The 24,501-nt window shown below is 34.1% G+C and overlaps 1 protein-coding gene across 1 annotated transcript; it reads right to left on the reverse strand.

Annotated features, from left to right (window-relative positions):
- Positions 1 to 1,763: 1,763 nt before the first annotated feature.
- On the reverse strand, positions 1,764 to 23,982 carry LOC126820960 (homeobox protein Hox-D12a). Its single transcript, XM_050549183.2, has 2 exons — positions 23,269 to 23,982; positions 1,764 to 3,057 (listed from the first exon to the last, which is right to left on the reverse strand). The coding sequence occupies exons 1-2, from the start codon at positions 23,753 to 23,755 to the stop codon at positions 2,768 to 2,770; spliced, it is 777 nt and encodes a 258-aa protein (XP_050405140.1). The 5' UTR covers positions 23,756 to 23,982; the 3' UTR covers positions 1,764 to 2,767.
- Positions 23,983 to 24,501: the final 519 nt, after the last annotated feature.

Consider the following 24,501-nt stretch of genomic DNA (forward strand, 5'->3'; position numbering starts at 1 on the left):
TTTACTCACATTTACAGAGAAATAATATTTACATACATTATATACAATTAATGTAACAATGATAATAACATTCATTGTACACCATTAGTGTGCTATTTGTGCTAATCAATATTATTACCCCGCCCCCAACCCCCCCTCCCAAAAATTTAAATATATAAAGAACAATACTTGATAAAGATTAATGGGCCAGTATTCACAGCCTGACATATTCTTTGGGTTTTTTAAATATTAATTTAGTAAATTGATCTATATCAAGGGAATATTATATTAAGGGAATACCATGCGTAGTCATACGAATTACCTTTTTTCAAGCAAAAAAGCATGTTAAAATCGACAACAAACTGACTGATATGATTTTTAATAGTTTTATACTCTCACTAGTGCTCGTTATCTTAATTTTTTCTTCAATCTATTTCTTCAATATGATGGATCGAGATTAACGACTTCAAACTTAAAATGTGTCAGATTCGTTCATAATAATCAAATTTTATAAATCAGTATAATATTCAAGGCAAACTTTTCTGTAATTTTCCCAAAATCAATCAATAACCAAAAAAAAAGTATGTTAAAAAAATATTCAAATAACAATACAAATTTAGAGAAATGAAATGAATTGGGGTTTAACGTTCTACTTTTCTAAACCAACCGGGATAATGAAAACGGAGAAATCTAGAGCGATACATTAGAGAAAGGGAGATGAATGGCGTCCACTCAACACAAACTTGGTCTGGACTCGCATATGGTTCAATTTTATTTCAATAATTTACTTGCGCGTAGGGGGCCAATCTGATTATAATACAGATCTATATTTCGGTTCGTTTTTTATACTTTCGATGGCCTCTTCTACATGAAGATCTGACCGGTTGTAGTGGAAGGTAGCGTCAGAGGTCATACGAGCGATGTTTGGTCCTATGCCGTCAGATATTTGATTAACCATTCAACGTTGAAGTTTTTAGTGGGTTACCCACAGTTCCATGCACCTCACATCATCGAGAACGCGGGTTATATAACAACTCTTCCAAATCCCAGTGTAGTAAAGACAAGTAAAACGAAATTTTGAACTATTAAAAACGAAACGAAATAGAATCTGTGTTTTAATCAGATTGGTAGGGGGCCTTAGTGATGGGAGGTAACCTGACGACCCGGAGAAATCTCACGAGGTGCTGTACAGGCGACCCTACTCCTTGTCATGTACAAGCAGGGATTCGAAACCACACCACTTAACACACCCCTTATGACCCAACGCGCATGCGTTACCCCCACCCACCTCTCCACGATACATTAGAAGGATATTTTAAAATGAAAGACGATAATGGTGGACAATGACATCATTAGTCCTATAATTATTTGTTGTTACTATCTGTTCATCATAAATGGAATATGGAACACAACTTCGATAATCTGGCCCTACATTTCCAAATAATGATGTATAAAGCATACGTATGTATTCGTACTGAAGAAAGGCACGTGTATGTGGTCCTTTGAATCACAGACGACAAGAGAGTTTTATTTTACTTTATTTTATTTGATTTTATTTTATTTATTTAATTTTTTTTCTTTTTTTTGGGGGGGGGGGGGGGTCTATAGCGACCATTTTGTCATTTTATTTATGTAATCAATTAAATTTTGGATATGATATGTAGAATAAGAATATCTAAAAAACATCTTTCATTGCTGATCACGCTATTGACAGAAAAAATTAAATAATAAAAAAAAAACCTCTCTGTCGGTGATTCGCTTCCTTCTGATATTAATTGCGCAATAATGTTCATTTAACAAATAGTTTATTATCGAATATGTCTGCCATGTTCCAATTATGTGATAAACACGCCTTATTAAAACCTCAAAGGTTGTTCTTTGGAGATTTGACCAAGGTTAAATAATTATGATGTTGAATTCAACCATTTTCAAATCGCCATTGAATAACCGATAAATATCAACCTTGTATCATAATACTTATCACAATTTTGACAGTCGTTTATGGTTTTCATAGACATTGCCGAACAAAATATCTATGCAGATTGATTAATTATAAATTTTAGTTACCTTAATAAATACTATTGATGCCAAGGAAATATTCATACGCCGCGAGTCGTCCATCGACCAATCACAATCAACCAAAGAGTCCTGCTTCGATTGAAGAAATACAAATACAAATAATGGAGGGGATCTTTGTGTGGGGCTGGGGATTTCATAATATTGACACACTACACGAGATATTGCAGTTGCGAGACACATTGCCATAATTTGTACTTGAATATTTCAAACAATAATTTGATTAAAGAAAGGATTGAGTTTCTCACGTTTGTTATTTCGAGAATTTATTTCCCTGAACGTATTCGGGCCTTTTATAAAATGTATAAAAAAAACCAGAAACGAAGGTAGCATCATCAAACCAGCAGAATAAGGTTACTGTATTTTGGTGAATTTCATAGCCATTCAATCCTCTTGTTGCATTCATCAGCGCTTCTCTTCGAATCATATTTGATGCAAGAACATCATACAAATGACACCTAAACCGTCTTGGTAAAAGTTTTTTCTTGGTTTTTTTTTGTTGATATTTTAACAAAAACATCGATTCAATTTCAAGATAGTTAAGGCATTCATTGATAAGAAATTGTAGTGTCATATGTAGCTACTTTCGTTTTATGCAAGATGGTGCATAAAAGAGACACCACAGAAATTATACCCAAATCACGGGCGCTTCAGGAACGTCCCTTTAATTAGTCCGATTGTTCAATTTTTTTGTAAGTATGCCGATTAAATTTCAAGATGGCTGTGGCATTCCCATGTGTGAAATTGTAGTGACGTCATCTCTCTTGATAATTTTTTTGGCTTTAATACGGCGATTTTGGAACCATATTTTGATCTGTCGTTCCGATAAGTTGATCAATTGCGACAATTCCCATCGTCGTGATTTTGAAACATATGTTGATGAATTATACTCCCGTTCTAATTCGGCGATTTGAAATTTCGAATAAGGTCTTCTTCTCTTGCGTAATGTAACAGTAGTCGGTGCTATTGATGTTGATGGTAAATGGATAGATTGTTGCATATCTGAAAAAAAAAGAAAATCCAAATATGATTATTACCGTTTATCAATGGTTTTAAAGGAACTTACGGGTTAGAAGAAAATATCGCTCGAAATTCTGATTAAAGGGTAGGTGGCGTGTATGTGTCGACGAGTGACTTGGGTGAGTTTTCAGGTAACTCGGTCATCTGGATCACACATATCTCCGATATGGACTGGTTCCGTTGTTGGGATATTTGTTCATAGATAGTAAATACTACAAACAAGTTTGTGACGCGCATGCTCCCACCCCAGTGGTATTTGCTTGGTCTAATTCAAATTTGTTTGTATATCTTTGACGAATAATTATATCATACATCTAGACATTTGTTAAATCTGCGACAATATGTTAAACAAACCGTTTTAATTTTAGAATTAAATAGTTCTAAAATCGTGATGGGCGGGGCTACTTCTGTTGAGAGGCACGTTTAGCAATCTTAATCTTAACACTTTGTACATATATATATCCGAAGTGTAGCGATGCCCATGATTGTCTGACATTTTGCCGTAGTCTAATTCAGTCGTTTCCAAACTTTTTCCAAGGAGCCCCCCCCCCCGTCCTGCTTTAGGACATACGCCGCGTGCAACTACTTTTATCTTTGATAAACATATCATGGATCAACTGAAAGACCCCATGGTGGCTCTCATAACAGCTACTGAAATTCATTGATATATCACTTTTACTTGACCTCACGAATCTTTTAACCTCTCTACTTCCAAAATGTTTTGACCGACCTCTAAGATGTCTGTGGACCCTATTTTGGAACCATTAATAATGCATTGTATACTATAAGTCTTATAAAGCTATTCATAACACATTAACGTTTCAAATCTGACACATTTGCGACGATGTTCTGTTTTGAAGAATATGGGAACTAAAGAATAAAACCTCGTGTTAGCCCTTTGAAGCCCTTTGTGATGGCCATACTGGCCTTAACCCCCTTTATTCTAGATAGCCCTCAGCCTTTTTTTTTTGCGGGGGGGGGGGGCTCCATCTCAACATCTCAAGACTGTTGATACTCCCTTTCCCCCACACGCACCCTCTTCTCCTTTGGCACAACCTTCATTACCCCAAAGAGTGAAACACGCGTCTTTAGGCTTTAGGTATCGTTTTTAAAAAGAAATGAAATGAAATGCGATTTAACATCCCACTGTTCTGCTCCGAACTGGGCTAATGAAGACGGGCATACGCCATACAGGGTGCTATGAAAGAAATTTTGCCCGGACAGCAGCACTACGAACTTCTCTTATATCGAATTCCAGCTGTCAAGGGATCTTTTACGTGGACGCCAATGTGTACACGGGACCTCGGTTTTTCGTCCCATCCGAACGACTAGACAGCTGTCCTTGTCTGGCCCCCCGTCCTGCATGACTGACAAGGGGGAACCACGCCGGAAAATCTGGATGAAATTTTTCAACCAATGCAGGGATCGAACACCCGACCTCCAGGCTAGCGAGCCAGCGTCTTACCCACTTAGCCACCGTGACCCCCTTTTTTTTAAAATAATGTTTGGTTTTAGGCGTTTTCTAAGTAACATTTGAAAGGACAAAGTGCAAATGGACTTTAAATAGAGAAGTAAAAAAAAAAAAAGAAAATCCAAAAAAAAACGTAGTATCTAGGTCAGACTCGGGGTATGAAAAATCTAATGCTATCAGACATAGTATGCATCTTCAAAGTCAAGTAATAATTTTATTATGATACCTGACAATGTTTGCTTCATTTTATGACTTGACTATTGTTAAAAATGATAAAACAGCGATTTCTTATGTTTGAAACAGACAAAACGACCTTTACCTTTTCTGCCGCGAGCTATGACAAAAGAAAAAATGCGACAGAACATCTTTCAAGTTTGATCACACATGCTTCGCTTTACATTTTGCATGTCAGTCTTCGCCAGTATCGCATGATGTAAGATTCCTTAGCTGTCATTGTCATCACGATGAGGACTTCAAATTTGTACATATTTTTTACAGACATCCTGTCCGACGAATAAAGTTTAGCTGATGTTGTGGGCTGAGTATTTTACTTGTGTCCAAGGTGAAGGAGACGAATTAATTACCCGTGAAAGCTTTTCAGCACCAATATGACTAATGAAGACGCATTCGTCATGCAGTGTGCTATGAGGAAAATTTTTGCCCAGACAGCGGCACTACGACCTACTGTTATTTCGAATTCCAACTGTCAAGTGCTCGCCAAAGTGTACCTGGGGGTTTCGTCCCATCCGAACGACTAGACGCTGTTCTTTGCACCCCCCCCCCCCCGTCCTGCATCACTGACACGAGGAGACCACACCGGAAAATCTTGAGAAACGGGAGCAAATCCGATATCTATTGGTTAGCGTACCAGACGCATTCTCAATGAACCACTGCGTCCACAAGCGAAAGATGATCTACATTAGCTCTTACATAATGCCTCTTTAAAGATACATGAATATATTGAAAAGTTCATTAAAATTACTTTATTCTGACCGAGGTTGTCGGTGTTTTGACAAGATCCAACATAGATTGTTTATTATCGTAGCAATAGTACTTCGTAATCGAGACTTAGTCTCGATTCACCATTTCTAAATTGAATTATTAAATGGCAGTCGTGTTTCAATCCATTTAAATCTTGGTCACCCGAAACTCTAGAGGGTTGATTATAAGCTTGCCATGTGAATAACTGTCTAAATAATAGTTTATGTATATTTGAAGCCAAAATAAAGACCTACATTCGGCATATTTAGCACTCAAATAATACATCTGTAGTTCTTAGATAATGCATCTTTAACTGCATCTTCAACAGAAAGCTTGATCTCGCTTTAATGCCATAAATCTAGATGTTATAAAACTAGCAGTTGTTGCTTCGGAAACATGCTTTAAATTTAAATTTAAAATACACGTGCGGAAGTGTATATTTAAACAAAGTTAAACAGAATTTATATCTATATAACGCAGAAGTTTCCTTTTATTTTAAGTGGTCATGAAAAGGGATAAGTGTGTTTTGCTTATCACAGAATTAAAAATGTCTTCTTTGTGCTATACGGGCAACGAATCGTTATTTTTGGGCTACTATACAGCTTTGAGTATCATATTCGCAATAAAATAATACTAAAAAGATTTCTTTGAGTGAGTTTAGTGTAGACTGAAACTTAAACAGGTGATAAGTCTTTACTCATAAAAACTCTCGCAGTTTTTCTTTATCATAATATACGGATAAAAGTCACCGCCCAGGTCGCTAAAGTAACACCGTCTGGTCTACGTGAAAAGGTAAGTTAACACCCAAAACGTTACGCACAGGCGACATTCACCTTTCTTGCCATAATATTTCTATTAGTTTGAGGGACAAACTTTTATGAAGCTTAAAGAATCAATGAAGGGATAAGAAGCTTCTTCATTATTCATCCATTGTTATTATTTGTATTTTATATTTTAATAAGTCGTCATGTTCGTATATAATCCTGATAATTCACATTGTCGTCCAAAGTGAGTTACATGTTTATATATTTTTATAATCTCAATTACATATTGTTGTAAATTTATTCGTATGGCTACTGGAACAAAAGTCGTCCCGGCGTATGCTACGCTCACGCTTGGATAGTTAGAAGAGATCTATAGTATCATTAGATAAATATTAAATCTGGCACAGAACTTGTAACATCTAACAAAGATGGTTGTACGATGGCTTCGTGATCTGGGGGCCACCGTGGTAAGTGGGTAAGACGCTGGCTCGCTAGCCTGGAGGTCGCATGTTCGATCCCTGCATTGGCCGAGAAAGTTTATCGGGATTTTCCGACGTGGTTTCCCCCTTCTTAGTGGTGCAGGACGGAGAGCCTGACAAGGTCAGCTGTCTAATCGTTCGGATATAATAAGAGTGGGCCATAGGGCTGCTGCCCGGGCAAAATTTCCCTCACAGCACACTGTGTGGCGTATGCCCGTCTTCGTTAGCACAGTATAGGAGCAGAACAGTAGCACGTTAAACCCCATATCATTTCATTTCATTTCCTTCGTGATCTTGAAACAAAACGAATCACCAAATCAAGATCCTTTATGAATTATACTCATAGGACCCCAGTATACAATTCACAATTTAAAAAAGGTGAATTGTCTTTGCATTGTCTGAATGTGACTGTTATATTGTCAGGTAATGGTCAAATTGAAACTGACCTTTTTTTATTATAAACCTTCCGATACTCATCAATATCTTGATTTCTTGAACGAAATATCCTATGGTCTTGCGCGAAGTGTCTGCACAATAGTTTCAAATGCTAAAACAAAACTTAGAAGACTAGCGGAACTGAAAGCTTTTCTTAGTAAACAAAGTTACGGAGAGAGATTTAGAGCAATTTAGAGCAAGCCAAATTAAGCGAGCCAAAAGCCATTATTCCTAAGAATAATTTTGAATTACCGCTAGTCACTACAAATAATCCAGTTCAAGAGGATGGAAAATCTATTGTCTAAAAACAGTTTCGTGACAGAATAAAAAATACTATGAAAAATTCAAGAATCATAATCAGTCTCAGACAGCCATCAAGACTTAGAACTTTAGTCTCTTGGACAAAATTCTCTTCTCATCAGCAAACACACACTGTTACACAATGCAACGATTGTTTTACTTGTAATTATATTGATGGAGGGTCCCCATTTCAGATAACTAATAATGAGGTATTTCCAGTAAAACAACCAATGAATTGCAAAACCAAATATATCATTTATTGCATGATTTCACTTAGGTCACTTAGGTGTCGTGAAAGATATACCGGAAATTCTATAAAACAACTTAACCATCAAATGAACCGCTACAGATCTTAACAGCGAATATAGAAAACAAAATGATAACACTGAGAGCCCATTGAGATGAATGTACGTGGTAGGGGCAAACTCGAAGTACATATTGATCTCTTAGAACAGAAAGGTCATATTTTATTAAAATGTACAAACCGAAATTTATGCTGTATGTAATGTATTAATATCATTTGACATTGGTAACCGGACAGATTATATAATTATGACATTGAATTTGCATATGTTAATTGATCTGATAAATTAATAAAAATTACTTTTGAAAGTAATTTTTTGTAATCATTCAAAATAGAACACTGACGTAACCTGGTTTTCTAGCGACATTATAAGTATTTTCATCAATTCGCAGAAATACGTAATGCGTTTCCTTATTAAATATTTTTAAGAATAAAACATTTGGAGAAAAAAAATCATTTATCTGTGTAATTTCTTTAAATCAGACTGACATAAAATCTACAGGGGATCATCTACACGTCGTTGACTGGAGCCAACCTATCGCCACATGATCCCTAAATATAATCCGATATGGCGAACGTCTTACACACTATACACTAAACAAACACTCCGCCTGTTTTATAGTTCCAACCATTCACGTGCAAAAAAGATCAAAGGCAGTGAAGCGGTGCTCAATCGACAATAAACGTTTGCTAGCCCTGAATAAAACTTTGAATATATGATAATAAAACTCTAAAGACTTTACTATCGAGATGTCTTAAAATTCGTTAGCCTGCTGTCAATTTTTATTAGGTGCATGTGCACAAATCCGACGGGTGGCGCGCAATAATATTACAAAGTAAATATATTAAACGGTAGCCCATAAGGTAAACAGAGAGAGATAAACATTGGGCAGAAGTCTTTATATAAATTAACACTCGCGTAATGAAAATGGTTTACGCTCTTCCCTCCCGGTCTGCGATACGTCAAACAAAATTTAATATTGCGCCAAGAAAATTAATTCCTTGCTGTTTTATGTGACGTATTACGCAAATGTTTTAGTTATTTGGTTTGTTTAGCTAAAGGCATGATGAACCACAGGGGTAGAAATGGTTATACAGAATTATATACCCGCGGTTTTATTTTCACACTATTGCAAATTACAGTCATTCTTTTGCATTTACGCCTCAAATTAATAAAATAGATATAATCCCTAATGTTGACCTTGACCTCTAATCAATGCTTTACGATGCCCTCTATCAAATAGAATTCTCGTCTAATTTGCCTGTTCACATGGTCATGAGTCACCAAAAATTACGGATTATCTTAAACGCTCCAAATTCAATATTGCAATGTCCAAGGTTTCACATTACCGAAATTTGTTAGAAACTAGATGTATTCAAAAATATTTATCTTCGGCAAGAACCTATATGAGCACTTCTTTTGTCAATGGCACCTAAATAATAGATAGACATATTCACATTCTACATACTGATACCTGGGTTAAGAGACTCTCGGTTAACTGAACAGTCGATCTTTATTTCAACCCCATCTCACTTCCCTTGTATCTATGATAGAGTAGATAATTAAAAAATACACCGGGATAGAGTTTTTCTCACACTCTTTCCCTGTGTTCCTTATCTGTCAAATAATTCACTGCTATCAGTTATGACCAGTTAAAACAAGCGTTTGCCATGCAAAATCGCCAACATTTTCCAAGAAATCCAGAAAGTTACGGTCCAATACGCGCCAACCTGGAAATTACATACTTTTAAGGGTAGTGGTCATTTTCTCGGGCAGTTTCCGTCCGATTTTCACAAAATTTGATCTCAGCCATAATTATTGTGTAACGGTGATATATGTGAACGGATTTGACAATCAAATAAAAACTATGGGGTCTACAAGCTAAAAGTGTCGAGACCTACATTGCCAGTTTAATTAAAATCGTATAAAAATTGTGACCTCTAGAGTGCCCACAACCTTGGTATTATTATGCATATATTTGTCAAGTTCAGCATCGCAGGAAAGGACCATCGACTGTGTTTGCATGGTAAGAGATTTAAAAAATAAATATAATTTCACTTCATTGCTGAGTAATTTCATTAGCCAGAAAGCGTCTCTGACGATCTAGTTCCCCAGGAGCTTCTGGCCCCTGGACCCTCGTCCTAGGACGGTAGATTGCTTCCGCCGCCTCCGCAAAATATCGCAACAACTGACCGATAATGAAAGATATGTTATTAATATGCATATTCTACACATATGCATATTGTCGATTTCACTCATGTATTATTTTTGTGAATTGTTCTTGACATTATTTAAATTCTGAATATGAAGTGTCGAATATCAATAACATATCTTTCTTTGTCGGTCACTTTTTGCGATACTTTGGGGTGATATTGACAAAACAAATTTTCTTGTCATTTCCTGACAGTGCTTTAAGATATCAAAACGAACAACAGCAATTTTTTTTTTTTTTTTTTTTTTTGGTAACATGTACAAAAATATGATTTCATTCGTCTGAAAGGAATATCAGTCGAAAAATGGTTAACTCCATTCAGTAAATACAAAGAAATGATGCATCGAAAGACTAATGCAGAATGACTAATATATTGGAAATGTCATTTAAGTTACTTTATTTTGAGCGAAGTTGTAGTTTTGACTACATTCGATTCTTAGACTCGCTTCTCCATTTTTAGATTAAATCATTAAATGAACAAACCGTTCTAGTCTACTTAAAATCGGGCCCATCCGATAGCATCGAAAGTTGATTATGGTCTTGTCATGTTAATAATTGGCAGATTTAGCCCTTGCATAATGCCTGTTTGATTCAAATAATCAATTTGAGAAGATTTTAGCGTGAATTTACCTGCGAAAGATTAGAGATTGTCTGCAAAATGCAAATAACAGTCAGTGGTTTTAATGAAATGGCATGAAATAGGGTTCAACGTCCTACTTTTCTGCACCGACCGGGCTACTGAAGATAGGAAAGACGTTTTTCAACGAATGGTTTTAAACAACAAAGTTACAATGAGAAATAAATCCATGTTTATGGACCCATTTCGTCCAAGCTAACGTCACTTCCGGTTATGATAATGATCAAGCGGGTCTTCATGACATATTTAAATATGTATGTTTTAATTTGATAGACATTGCTTTTATCATTATCTATTCACAGCACGTGTCTATATGACATGTATGGGTGTTGGCATTCCGTCCAATGAGATAAGATTACCGAAGAAAAGTTATTTTGGAGAGGCTTTCAGAAAAAAAATGGCTACAAGAGAATTTCGTAACTAAATACTCGTGACATTTGTTCTTTCTACATTGAAAAACCCGAACCGTGCGCGAAATTCGCACAGACAAGGATTCCGACGTTATCTTCCATTAGCGAAGTTAACGGAAGGGATCATAAATCATGATGTCGTTCACGGTGTGTGGCGGAAAGACCTCCCTCTGGTGGCAGAACTTGCGATACCAAGATCCAGTAAAACAAAAACATGTTGTATTATTAGCAGACGAGAATTACATTATATTATTTAAGCACAATAATTTAAAAACGGGGAAAAAGCTGATAATCCATATTGGACTGATATTAAATAGCTAGACCACCCAATATTATAAATGGCTACATTTTATAAAATGTATATTTGAAATTCAATGTCAATTTGAAAAGTTTATATGATAGTCTCGGTTATCCGCTCTGATTTTAGAAGCCGTCGCGTTCTTAAGTGAGGTCAAGACAAACTGAAATCTGAACACTGTATTATCTTCTTGCACAACGAAAACCACTCTGGATAATTGGGGCTAGCACTTTTTTTACGATTTTAAAGCTTGTGTTATTTTTCTTGTGTTCAATCTGAACGACATTACTGTTACTTGCGTACATATTTAATGTTTGCAACAATCCAAAGAACCCCCCCCCCCCCCCACACCAACGACAAAATATCACCCGTCGGAGCCGTCTCCAAACCGATGCACACCAAGGTTACCAACAGGCCAATTTCTCACTGGCGACTGGCAAGTATAATAACACTCTATACATACGACATCGATTTCGTATCGCCGAATTCTCCTCACAGATTCCGCGTTACCGACGTAAAGTCTGCGGGCAATGATACGCCGTTCACTAGGCCAACAAGTAAGGAGCGCTTTGTCGCTCGTATGATACGAAATATCGAATTTCATTTATGTACATATTGGTGTGCACGTTAAAAGAACCCTTGGCTGTTGGAAATTGAAGAAAGGTAGACGGGAACACATGCCCAACATTGTAAACATAACAACATAAATAAAAAAACCCTCCATATTGTGTTGAAGGGACACTAAACCTGTCCATGACAAAAATATTATTATTGTTTCGTTAAGTGAACCTTTTTATTTATTTCTTGCAGATACACTTTTTGTAATAAAAAATTAAAATAGTTGCATTTATGTAAAGTTCATTAATCATTTTATATAACACCTTAAAACAGTTTTTAAAAATCTATATGATTGATATGTCTATATGAAAACTGCCTACTTGAATAATTATTTTGTCATCTATTCAGAGTTTGAAATAATGTGAATAAAAATCAACAACAAAAACGATTAAACTCCCCTTTTTGAATTTGTCACCTTCCAATACTCAATACTCAATACTGAGAATGACATTGATACTTTTAAACATTCAATTAAAACCATGCTTTTCAAGCGTCATTTCACTTGCTGATCAATTCTCTGAATCATGTGACGAAAAATCTTACTAGTCAAAATCACCTTTACTGTCTTTTAAGTATTTTTATTCACTAGACGTTATTATATAAACACCATATCATCGTTGTATTTTTAAATCATAATATATATTTTTATAACCCATGTCTCTGTAAAGCGCGTTGAGACTTTGCCATGCATTTTTAGTGATATTTATGTTATGTTTGTAGAATGCGCTATATTAAGAATGTATTATTATTATTATTATTATAATAATATATTAAAGTAGCTAAGTCTCTAACTCAATATCATCCAAAATCTTCAACATTGAAAACACGAATTATTTGTCAGTTTAAAACAACATTGATGCTAGGATCTTACCGGAAAAATATCCAATATCCAATATTTAAGACAAAATAAAAAATTTACCATTGGTACACGAATCGTGTACCATAATGCGTTTCAGCCCCAGTTCTAGCAAGAGACTCGAGGAACGAGGCTAGACATATTGCACCAAACCAAACGGCGTATGTAGACTGGAATAACCAGACGCTAGGAATTTGCATTCGATTGAGACTGCTGGCTTATTTCACGGAACATAACTGATTTGAAATTAGAGTAAAACGGAAACGATTGAATGTAAATCAGTTTATATACATTCATATTACAGTATTATATGAGTTGCGACCCACTTGTGTCAATTTCTAGGGCCCAAATGTTAGCTATTTAGCTCCTTTAAAGACAACATGTCGCGATTGAACACGACACCTGTATTGGGTCCTAAATTGCGCATGGTATATGTTATGCTTAGAATTTGGTTAGCTTTATGGTTCAATGGTCGAGAGCCAGACATTAAGTAATGTACTGATACTGCACGAGGCGTTAGCCGAGTGTTGTTTCAATATATTACGCAATGTCTTTAGCTCGAGACCATTAAACAACTTAAAATACAGACACTATCCCGCACGTGCTTTTCAAAGAAATACGTCACGCGAGTCCATTATTTCATCTAGTATAGATAATGTACGATTGGCAAGTAGCCCGTATATTATTCGAAATAATGGTACGCCAACATCAAAGGGTGGCGTCACATCTGTATTTTAAAACAGTAGAGAATACTGTTGATAATGAAATGAAATGGAGTTTTACGTCCTACTTTTCTGCAGCCACAGGGTTAATGAAGACGGGCATATGCCATGCAGTGTGCTTTGAGGGAAATTTTGCCCGGACAGCGGCGCTATGGCCTACTCTTCTTTTACGGCCACGCCAATGTTTGCACGTGACCTCGGCTTTTGATCCGATCCGATAAGATAGTTGTCATTGTCAGGCCCTCCGCCCTGCACCACTGACAAGGGGGAAACCACACCGACAAATCCCGTGGAACTTTCTTGGCCCAATCTAATTAAAATATAGATCTATATTTTGTTTCGTTTTTTATACTTTCGATGGCCTACACTACAAGTGTAGTAAAGACAAGTAAAATCGAAATTTTGATCTATAAAAACGAAACGAAATTGGATCTGTGTTTTAATCAGATTGTTCTTGGCCAACACCGTGAGCGAACCCGAGACTTCCAGACCCCAGGCATTATAATACAACAAACTCGTTATCTTTTATTTAGGCAACCTGGGGCAGTCATTGCATTAATAAAAGATATATGCAAATCTTTTCAAAGTCATTCGTGACAGATGAAAATCGTACTGCGTTATTTATGGAAAAATGGATCTTGATATTAGTCAATCCCTTATATCATGTACTTTATGACTGACAGTAGTAACAATCGTTTTATACCATCATTTTATACCATCATCATTGAATAAAACTTGAATGACTATAAAAGGGTTTAAAAAAAACAAACACAAACATTACATTGACGTTTTGACTGTTTATATAGGCATGTCGCTAACACAATATCATCCACAGTTTTCGACATTGCAAACACGACTTATTGGCCAATTTAAATCAGCATTGATGTTATCTTACCATGAAAAGTTGAGCTTCTGATATCCAATGTTTAACAAAAAATGAAAATTTTAAAATTGGCATACGAATCGAGTGTCAGAATGCTTTCGAGCGCCATTTGTAATGACGCGACTCGATGAACGAGGCTAAAAATATCCCACAGGACAATACTACCGGTGTAGACTAGAAATACAAGACGTCAAAAACTGCCATTCAATTTAAACCCTTTCGTGTATTTCGCCGAACATAACTGATTATAAATCACAGTAAAACAGAACGACTGAATGTAAATCAGTTTATATACATTCATATTACATTGATATATGCGATGCGACCCATTTGTGTCCATTTCTAGGTGGCGAAGGATAGAGAATTAGCTCCTTTAAGTGATAGAATTTAATAATTACAATGGCTCTAACGGGGCTACCGCATTCATTGTAATTGTGTTTCTGAAATTTATAGAACCAAATAAATCTGAAATTGATACTTAAAGATACATTACGTAAGAGCTACATCTATTTTGGGTCCTTTTTTCTGTCCTCAAATTTTATATAAACTATTATCTAGACATTTTTCTTAACATGACAAGCGCATAATCTACTCTCTAGAACATCGGAAGGCCGAGATTTAAATGGACTTTAACACACGCCCAGAATAACGTAATTTAAATGAAAAGTTCAATATATTCACTTTTCATTATCTATTTTTGAAGTATTATAGTAAGAACGGCCAGCTCTTTATCTAATTCTTATATAATGCATCTTTAATAGAGTATTTGATAACCATCTTAGACTTATGTTATTACCATGTATCAGCTCTTTAAATCATTGTCTCCCAATAATCATATTTGTAAAGCAATGTTCAGCGAAACTTACATTGAAAACGTAGAAAAATTCAGATATAAAGATCGACAGATTTATTGTGTTTTCTTTTGTTTTGCAATATGTATGCATATGTTACTTTTGTTTACAAAACAATATAGTATATGCACGTCAAATGCACCGTGGACAAGAGGGCTAGAATATTGAACAAACATTGAAATTGAATTAATTTCTGTCTTTGTGGATTACTTCATCCTCGTTCAATTCACTTCGTATTGTAAAATATGCACTTTAAGAATTGTACCTTTGGATATTCAGGTGAAAACAAGATTTGTTAAAAGCCTAATATGCCAGAATAGAGGTTAAATATTGAGTTGACGATCATAATACGTCTATCAAATAACACATTTCTTCAAAAAAAAAATTCAAATCAATCAATTTTAATTTATGGCCATTTCAACTTTGCATTGAGTTCTATTGATTTCAAGCCGCCATCTTTATCTCCCATACACAATATTAGTTATAATCATTGTGCTACCGTTTTGGTACAAGCCAGACCATTCTTCATATCCTTAAATACATAATAACAGTTCCTTACACTGTTTCGCCTGGTATGTCTTTAAACATACAATATGCGAGAGCTAAATATGCCAATTGTAGGTCTTTCTTTAGGCTTGAAATGTTATCTAAATTATTAATTAGACATTAATTAACTTATCCAGACCATAATCAACTCTCGATGGCATCGCTAGCCTGTGATATTTACTGGATTAGAACCCGATCTGCAGCTTCTGATTAAATCAAAAAATGGATAATCGAGACTATGTTTTTTATATTACGGACTTTAGTAATGATGATCGAGATCAAAATTCAATCGCTAAATACTCGATTCATTTTTATCTAATCTCCCATAACAATTATTTGCCAAAATCATCCAGGTTCAGTGTGACGATTTTAATACTAATGATGCATGTCCTCGCTTTTAAAGACTGCCTTTGATCGTTCATTTCAGTGATATTCTGGCATCATTCTGATCACACGATAAGGTTGTTACCCCTTTTTAATCGCCAGTATTTTAATATACATGGTTTCTGATTTGCTGTTATTGCTTGTCAATATATAATTGCCCTACACAAAAATGGATAAATATTATCAAATAAGTCACAATGGTAGACAGACAGTCGTATCAATGTTGGTACAAAATGATACGTTTACAGAAGATATATCAGCGATTTGAGTCAAAGAATTTTCAGCGACGGCCAAATTTACCGTTAGATGCACGTATTGATGTTAGCTCCCAAATGAATCCTAGCGTAAATTTACTAACAAACACTGCGATTTTATTAAGAGGTCACTTCTGTTAAGCGGTCAGTCATGAAAATTCCCTTGAGTGGCTGCAAAATACAGATTCTACTGTACTTGCTTGATAACGTTGAGAGAATACTCTTTTCGAAAAGTCGCCTAAATAACTATGTGTTATAGTTTATTGGTATAGTTTATGTATTTTATAATCGGACATAAACTGTTATATAGACTTTCCTTTATCTCTTTGGTTTTGTTCTCCGACTTTTTTTGAACAGAGCATAACTTCAAACAGCGGACAGACCTATTAAATTATTTTACGTGTCACATATATTTAGACCAAGACTTACAGAATAAATTAACCAAATTATTTAATTCTGAATTACTATGTTTTTGTTGTTGTTTCAGATTACAATACTTTGGCCATGTATCCTAAAGCGACTGGAGTTATGCATCATCAAGGGAATATCCGTTATCTATTCCGTTGAATACTTCCAAAGATATGATGAACTGAAATTTTACAACACTTTTACAATCCGCTGTTAGCGATATGTATATACAATTAGTAGCGCCACCAATGATAAAATCTTTTGATGGACCACTGTTTAATCAGGTTTTATCCAAACCATGAGAGTTTCTACTGTTCGTATTTTGCTTTTCTTAATCTTAATCAAATATTAATAATCAATTTGAATAAATTTTATTGTGGATTAAACCAAGAAAAATGCACGATCGGAATCGGCAACTTTCAATGAAATTATTCTAAACCATACAACCATAAATAATTAAGGGTAAGGATTCGAACATATTCGATATATCGCAAGAATATAGCACATATTAAGATTATTTATCAATTTCACATAAATCTTTCGCGTTATAATCAAAAGCACATGGTCTGTTTACAAAGGCTTATAATCTATGGGTTACAATTTCAATCTTTTAAACAGTGTTTTAAATCTTCCCACAGATAATGTCATAAATTTAGTCTGAAATAATTTGTTAGATTTAATAAAAATGACAGAAATATTTTCAAAGTCAATTTGTTTGTTACTTTAAAAACTAATATTGTAAGTTTGTTATAACATTTATAAGGATATTTCAGCAGACATAATAACCGATATTACAGTTAATGATAGTGGGTTTGTACAGACTCATATTCAGTATTAATTTATGTGAAAATCATGTAGACGTTTTACCGTTTATTGAATTAAAGCCTAATTATTTATCTCCCTTTATGAGTTAATTAGAAAAATAAAGCCTCTAATCGTCATTCGTTGGATTTTTTTAAAATCCCCTGCAAACTACAATGTTGTAAAAGTTGATTTTCTATCAGTCCAAACATGTTCAAAACCGATCAGTCTTACACAGATATAATGAATTGCATACGTAATAAACAGGATAGGGTCAAAACAAACCAGCAACACTTAGAATCTTCGCTATAATCTGTTGATGGACCTCTTTCTAATCCGATTGTATCCTCGCCAAGATCAATGTTTTTGTTGAATTAAATGTTAAATAACCAACTAAAAAGAATATTAACGTAGATTAAGCATATATTGTACAAAAAATGCGAATGACGATCAGCGACCTTATTTTTTTTAATAAATATAGTATTATAAATGAATCTTGCCAGAATCACTTAAGCTTCCTCATTGACTTGCATCGGGCTATATCTATTGAAATCTTTTTAAAGTTTTTATCAATTAAACACGTTCACCTAACAAGTTTGTTTAGAAAGCATGATTAATTAACCATAGATGTCCATCAGATTATAATGATTTTTAACTAAAATTAATATAAGCGAAAATAACCAATTTAAGCAAAATTTATCTCACCGCTGATTTGTAGCTTTTCATCAACAATTTTGTTTTTATTTTATCATCTGAATTTTTTAAATTTATTTTCAGATGGGCACTTTGATTCTCCATTCGCATATTATGTGCGCTTAAATTATATTAAATATAACATTATTATTTTTAATAGGCATTATCACTACAACAATATATTTACAACAGCTGAATAACCAGCTGAATAGGTGCGCTTAAATTATATTAAATATAACATTATTTTTAAATAGGCATTATCACTACAACAATATATTTACAACAGCTGAATAATCAACAAGAAAATGTATAATTGTGATTTGAAATTTGACAAATCTACCATCTCAGATAATTTTGTTTGTAACTATTGAATTAGCATTATTTTATGTTTATCAATAATTATGTTAGCCCTGAATGAATTACTGAGTACATTTATTAATATGTAATTAATAGTTTTATTCATTTTCGTTATAATGTAAATTAATTTTCTAAAAATATTAATCTTAATTTTTATTTACCACTTGTTCCACTTTATCAACCTTCAGAAGATATATTTATTAGTTTTATATTCATTCATATTGTCAATGAAGCATGTAATTTGGATGATATCATTTATTTATTCCATAGAGATTAGTTCGATACAATGTGTTGATAATTCACAGAACGCCAGATGGTGCTGTGCCTCGCCTTGCCATATTTCCACGGATTCGGTATTGTATATATTAAACCAACCATTTGAGATAAGAAATTTGTTTATTCATGTATGTGTTCGTCATTCTTTGGGTATTCCTGCAACAGCCGGAATCGACGTTTTTAAATGGTCTTTGAGGGCACAACTAGAGATTAATAATATAGATATATATATCTACTTCCCTTTTTTAACATTCTTTTATATTGTACCAGATTCAATTCTCAGAATACGCATATTCAAATTTTGCCTAAAATTAGACTACAGAAGAAAAAAAAAATATAATGATCACTACACAATTTCTCTTGTACCGAAATCGGGTAACTTTATTTTTGCGTTTATTTCTGCGATATCTCTACGGCTAAGTAAAGCTATTTCACACCAAACATATTTTTGCCTTCGGTTTGAACCTCAAAATTATAATTTTTTGGATGCACATAATCTGACCTATAACGATATTTCAACTATTTTTTTTATATTATCAAGAGTACTGTATTGATGGAAAACAAACCCTTTCTAACTATTGCAATATCGGAGGTGTGTGTGTGTGTGTGGGGGGGGGGGGGGGGTCGGTAGGGTGGTGGTGCAGAGTGGTTAAAATGGTTTGTGAAATCTGGAAATGCTAAATATTTAGTTATAAAAAATAAAACATAAGCAAGCGAAACTGTAATGGTATATTCAAGAGATATTTAAGCCATATGTAGTACTGTATGAAATACATATAAATCAATGATAAGTATGCGCCTAATCAAATTAAACCCGTAAACTTCTTTTTTTCGTCAAATTTATGTCTTAAAAATTTTATTACGATATCAAAATATATTTATGCATGATTTATAAAGACAGCATCTAAAAATATCACGATGAGCAAAACAGAGGAACGAAATGTATTATTAAGACAAACTCTATTGCTTGTATATTTATATCTGCACTGTATAGGCCTATTCCCCCACCCTGATCATAAAGATATTTTTTCCTGACTTTTAAGTGGCAACTTTATAGCTCGTTTGAATAGATTGTTACATACCATTAAAACGTATGATGAATTAAATCAATATTTGCACAAAATGCACCATTAATATCAGGGAACCGAATTCATGTTCTCTGCTGTTTGATCTGAAAATCGTTGATACAAAACAATCGCCGAAAGCCAAGGTTTTATTTCGGATTTTCTTCACCACAAAAAAAAAAGTTTTAATTTCAGGTCCGTGTCCAGCTACAGGCAAAAAAAAGTCCACCGACTTCTTGGGCAAAACGTTTTCTTTTTACAGACCAAAATTCACCCACCTCACGATACATGGTAATAGAGAATCGACCATTTATTATTGAAGGTGCAAAAGAATAATAAATGCCTCAATAAAAACCCTAAGGAAATGCCCTCAATTAAAATCCTAAAAAAATGCCCTCAATTAAAATCCTAAAAAAAAATGCCCCAATAAAAACCCTAAAAAAATGCCCCCAATTAAAACCCTGAAAAACCTAAGGAAATTGCCGCCTATAATATGCAGGGTAAAACAATGGATTCAAAATCATTATCACTTTTCTATAGCTATATATTTTAACTGTCTAATGAAATTTCATAGAAATTAAGATTTAAAATAGAATGTAATCAAAAAATCAAAGTTATGCCACACGTCATGCCAAATTAAATTTACTACCGTTAAAAAAAATATAATCAATTTGGGTAAAATTTTTGATTAAAAACATTTAACTTTTTTTTTCTTTTTTTTTTTTTGCGCTATAACATACATGTAAATTGAGTAGGTTTCTTTCAAAACATATATTTCTTATTTATGGTAGGGTCATATTCTTTTCTTTTTATCTCGTAGGTTTTTGACATATCATACAAAGGCGACATGGCCTATATACTTGGCTTGGAGCAAGTTTACATGTCCTATAAAGATGATAAATGACATAACGGGGTATTTAATTCTAATGCAAAGAACTATAAACACATAGGTTTTTTTTTAAAAAAAATATGTAACATGAATTTCTGTTTTGATTGTTTTGTAAACTTGTATGACAGTATAATTGTTTTGTTACATCTGAGAACATACTTCATTGAGATTTAATGATATGTATAATATGAAAAACAAGTAATAACTAAAAAAGACATAGGTACTTGAAAAAATATATTTAATAATATCGAACTGGAATGATTGTTTTGCATACTTGTAAAGCGATGAATTTTTTGTTACATCTAAGAAAATATTCCATTCGGGCATAATGATATGCAACTTTGAAAAACAAGTAACAGTTTATTACTAAAAAAATTAGTGATATGTTTACAAATCATACCCGAGTTTGAAACCTATATGTACATAAAACATTAAGACATGTCAATCCATCATTGTTACAGACGCATTCTTTTAAATAAGGAAATCAATCAAAAGCACTAGAATCATTAGGGGTTTACATTTAAATATCAAATTAATCGAAGGATCAAGTTCTCAACCGAAACTTGCTGTAATTGAAGGTATAATCCTATCGCAAAATAACCCGGTTATTTTCAAATTCACAATATTGATCTAATTCAGTTTAATATTAATCAACATACACCCTTAATACAGTAATGTCCACTCTTTTTTTTTTAAAAAAAGGGGCAACTGTGCTTATTGCCATTTCAGGTTTAAGTAATGTATAAATTTAAACTTTATAAAACTGATATATTTGGAGTCGAATTGCCCTCTCAAAAGCTGCATGAAATAAATCTTAACGGAAGAAAATGTCATAATAAAGTCAGTTATGTGTCAACGATGAGCTATTTGAGGCAATATGCTGTTTTATTGGTATGTTATCAGCCCCAACGTATGTTACCCTTTGACATACTAACAAAATGATAAATGGTATTAAAAGTTAAAATTTCAAAATTCTGATAGCTTTCATACGCTATGAATAATTATTTTACATAATCTTACTAGGGCATATAACACGCATTTGACACCCACTCTGTCCATTTTCTCATAGATGTAATGGAATTAAATGCATTTCGAAATGTAATGTCTTATTATTTTTTTTTCTGTCCCCAGTTTTGCTTTACAGTTAACAAATCAATTTGATATTGAATTAACACTTCACAAAAAAATAGTCCATAAATTTTGCCCTAAAATAAAACATTTGCAATTATCTGAGTGACTTAAATTGTTACAACCCATTGTTACAATCTAGCTCCTCCCAAAAAAATATTCCACATAAAGCATATTCCCTAAAATAAAGCATTTGCAATTAAAGACCCTTTCATCTGATCTGAATGACTTCTATTGTTATGACCCATACATCACGTGTAAAATCTAACGTTATACGGGAATAAGTAAATACAATGAGCTACAAAGCCCATAAAAAATCATATTAAATTATTTTCATAAAACTTTAACTATACCGATCTAACCTGGCTGGCTTCAGTGAGTATTATAATACTTAGCAAAAAAGCAGATTTGATCTCAGAATTCTCAAAGCATGAGCTTGACGCGTCCATTATTAAGTAATAACATTGACTATACAGAAAAGATGGGTTAATTACGAACAGATTTAGCTCTTAACTCATTTAGCCATAAATAGACACAGCCAAAAATTTATTGTGAATATAAACATAATTTTACTTTATTGGTTTTGTTTACAAATAGATTATTATGACTAATAATTAGATGATCTGTCGTTGAACTAGACGCTTCGATCTAGACCACTTCATAATTACGCAGACAGCCATGCGTCAAGTTTATAATAGACATTTTCTGTATTACGAGGAGTCTATCAACTTTCTTTGATTAAAATATAACGCCACGCGTGATTAAACATATTTCGTATATTCAGTTTAAGTCACAAAATTAAAAACATACCCCAACACTTAACGCGACAGCATAGACCCATTAAAAAAAACACAACAACAAACAACCAAGCAACCAAGCAAACCAAAACAACCAGTGACAATAATAGACAGTTTATAGATGGATACAAACAGATTAATTTTGAGTTTATTCCCTGTGTAGGTCATGTTGAAGAAGAGGGCAAGGAGTAGTATTTCTTTGATATACGTTCTTATCGCAGCACGATTTAAACTAACGAACCCTACCAAAAAATTGCTAAACATCCGTTAGATTTTTTATACGAAAATAAGTATATATATATATATTTTCATGGGCTATATTTATAACGTTAACACTGAATATTATTAAACAAGAAAGTAGAAATGTGTCTTACCTCTTTGGTAAAAACTCTGATATGGTGAGACGCTGGGTGTTTTATTGAAATCCAGAGTTCCCGGAACTTCCGAACTTCTCCAGGTATTATCTATAACATTTAGACGCTGCTGGTTATTATTGCACGTGCATGAGATGGCACAACAATTTCGCGAACATTCTTCCCGGTTGCCCAATTCCATCTCTCCCCGACAGGAATTGGATTTATAAAGTAGTCCTTCATAACCTTGTTTCAAAGAATTCGAGTCTCTGACGATAGATTGTGCGTTATTTGTAGAGTCTTGTGGGGAAGAACAAACATTTTGAAGTTTCCAATCATTATTATTTGTCTGTTTCGTATTTTCTGGCTGGAAAGGGTACACCGCTGCCGGCGAGCCGAAATAACTCGAAGTCCATGATGCCGGATACACCGAATAGTTTCGATCACAATTTGAAGATTCACTGTAAGCTGTAGGCAAATGCCAACCACGGAATGCATATGGATTCATCTTGGAGAGTCGAAGAAGTTCTGTCTCTCGCTTAAAAGTTACACTTATATGATGCAATGTTTATATATGTAGACCGAGATACTGTCGTCTGCTATGATCGTGATGGTTCAGCGTGTCGTCTGCTACTATCGTCTTCCGTTGTTGCACGTGAGGTTCTGTGTTACAGGAGTGCCCGCCCCTACCTCACTACTGTCCACTACTAACAGATTATCTGCTAAAGAGTGTAAGTGACGATGTGATTTGGGTATTTTCGCACTCGGCAACTGATCCCCGTACTTTGAAATTACTAGCCCACTGAGTCGGTCTTCTATCGCTTGATTGGCGGGTACTAAAATGATCATAAAATGGTGTGTGTGGTATTTAGCAGTTCGTTTCTACAACCAGCACAGGTTTCTAGGCTTGAGTCACGCTTCGAAGATCTACCGAGCTTCTCTCTTAAACAATGTTACTAAATTACTTACCATTGGTTTGGTATATTTACCATTCCGCAGACTAAAACGATGGAAAAAGAAATATGCACTCCCTCTATTGGCAATTGCATGATCTAGACGAATGCTTGTTGAGCGTATTGCTTGTCAGTCAAATATCGTCACAGAAAATGACTGTCAATCATTATGGACGACAGCTTGTAATATTATGTTTTATGTGTGTCGATGAAAGTTATAATTTGTTTTGTGTGATAATAAAGTATTATTTATATCATGATGTATAAGAAAATACAGAAACATGACATCTATGAAACTGAT

The sequence above is a fragment of the Patella vulgata genome, chromosome 5 (assembly GCF_932274485.2).
Source record: "Patella vulgata chromosome 5, xgPatVulg1.2, whole genome shotgun sequence".
Classification (NCBI taxonomy): Eukaryota; Metazoa; Mollusca; class Gastropoda; family Patellidae; genus Patella; species Patella vulgata.

Excerpts from the sequence above, each read along its gene's own strand:
- LOC126820960 (XM_050549183.2), bottom strand. The coding sequence starts at position 23,755 with ATGAATCCATATGCATTCCGTGGTTGGCATTTGCCTACAGCTTACAGT. Across the intron at positions 3,058-23,268 it reads TCAGAGTTTTTACCAAAGAG|ATATGCAACAATCTATCCAT; the intron begins GTAAGACACATT and ends TTTTTTTTTCAG.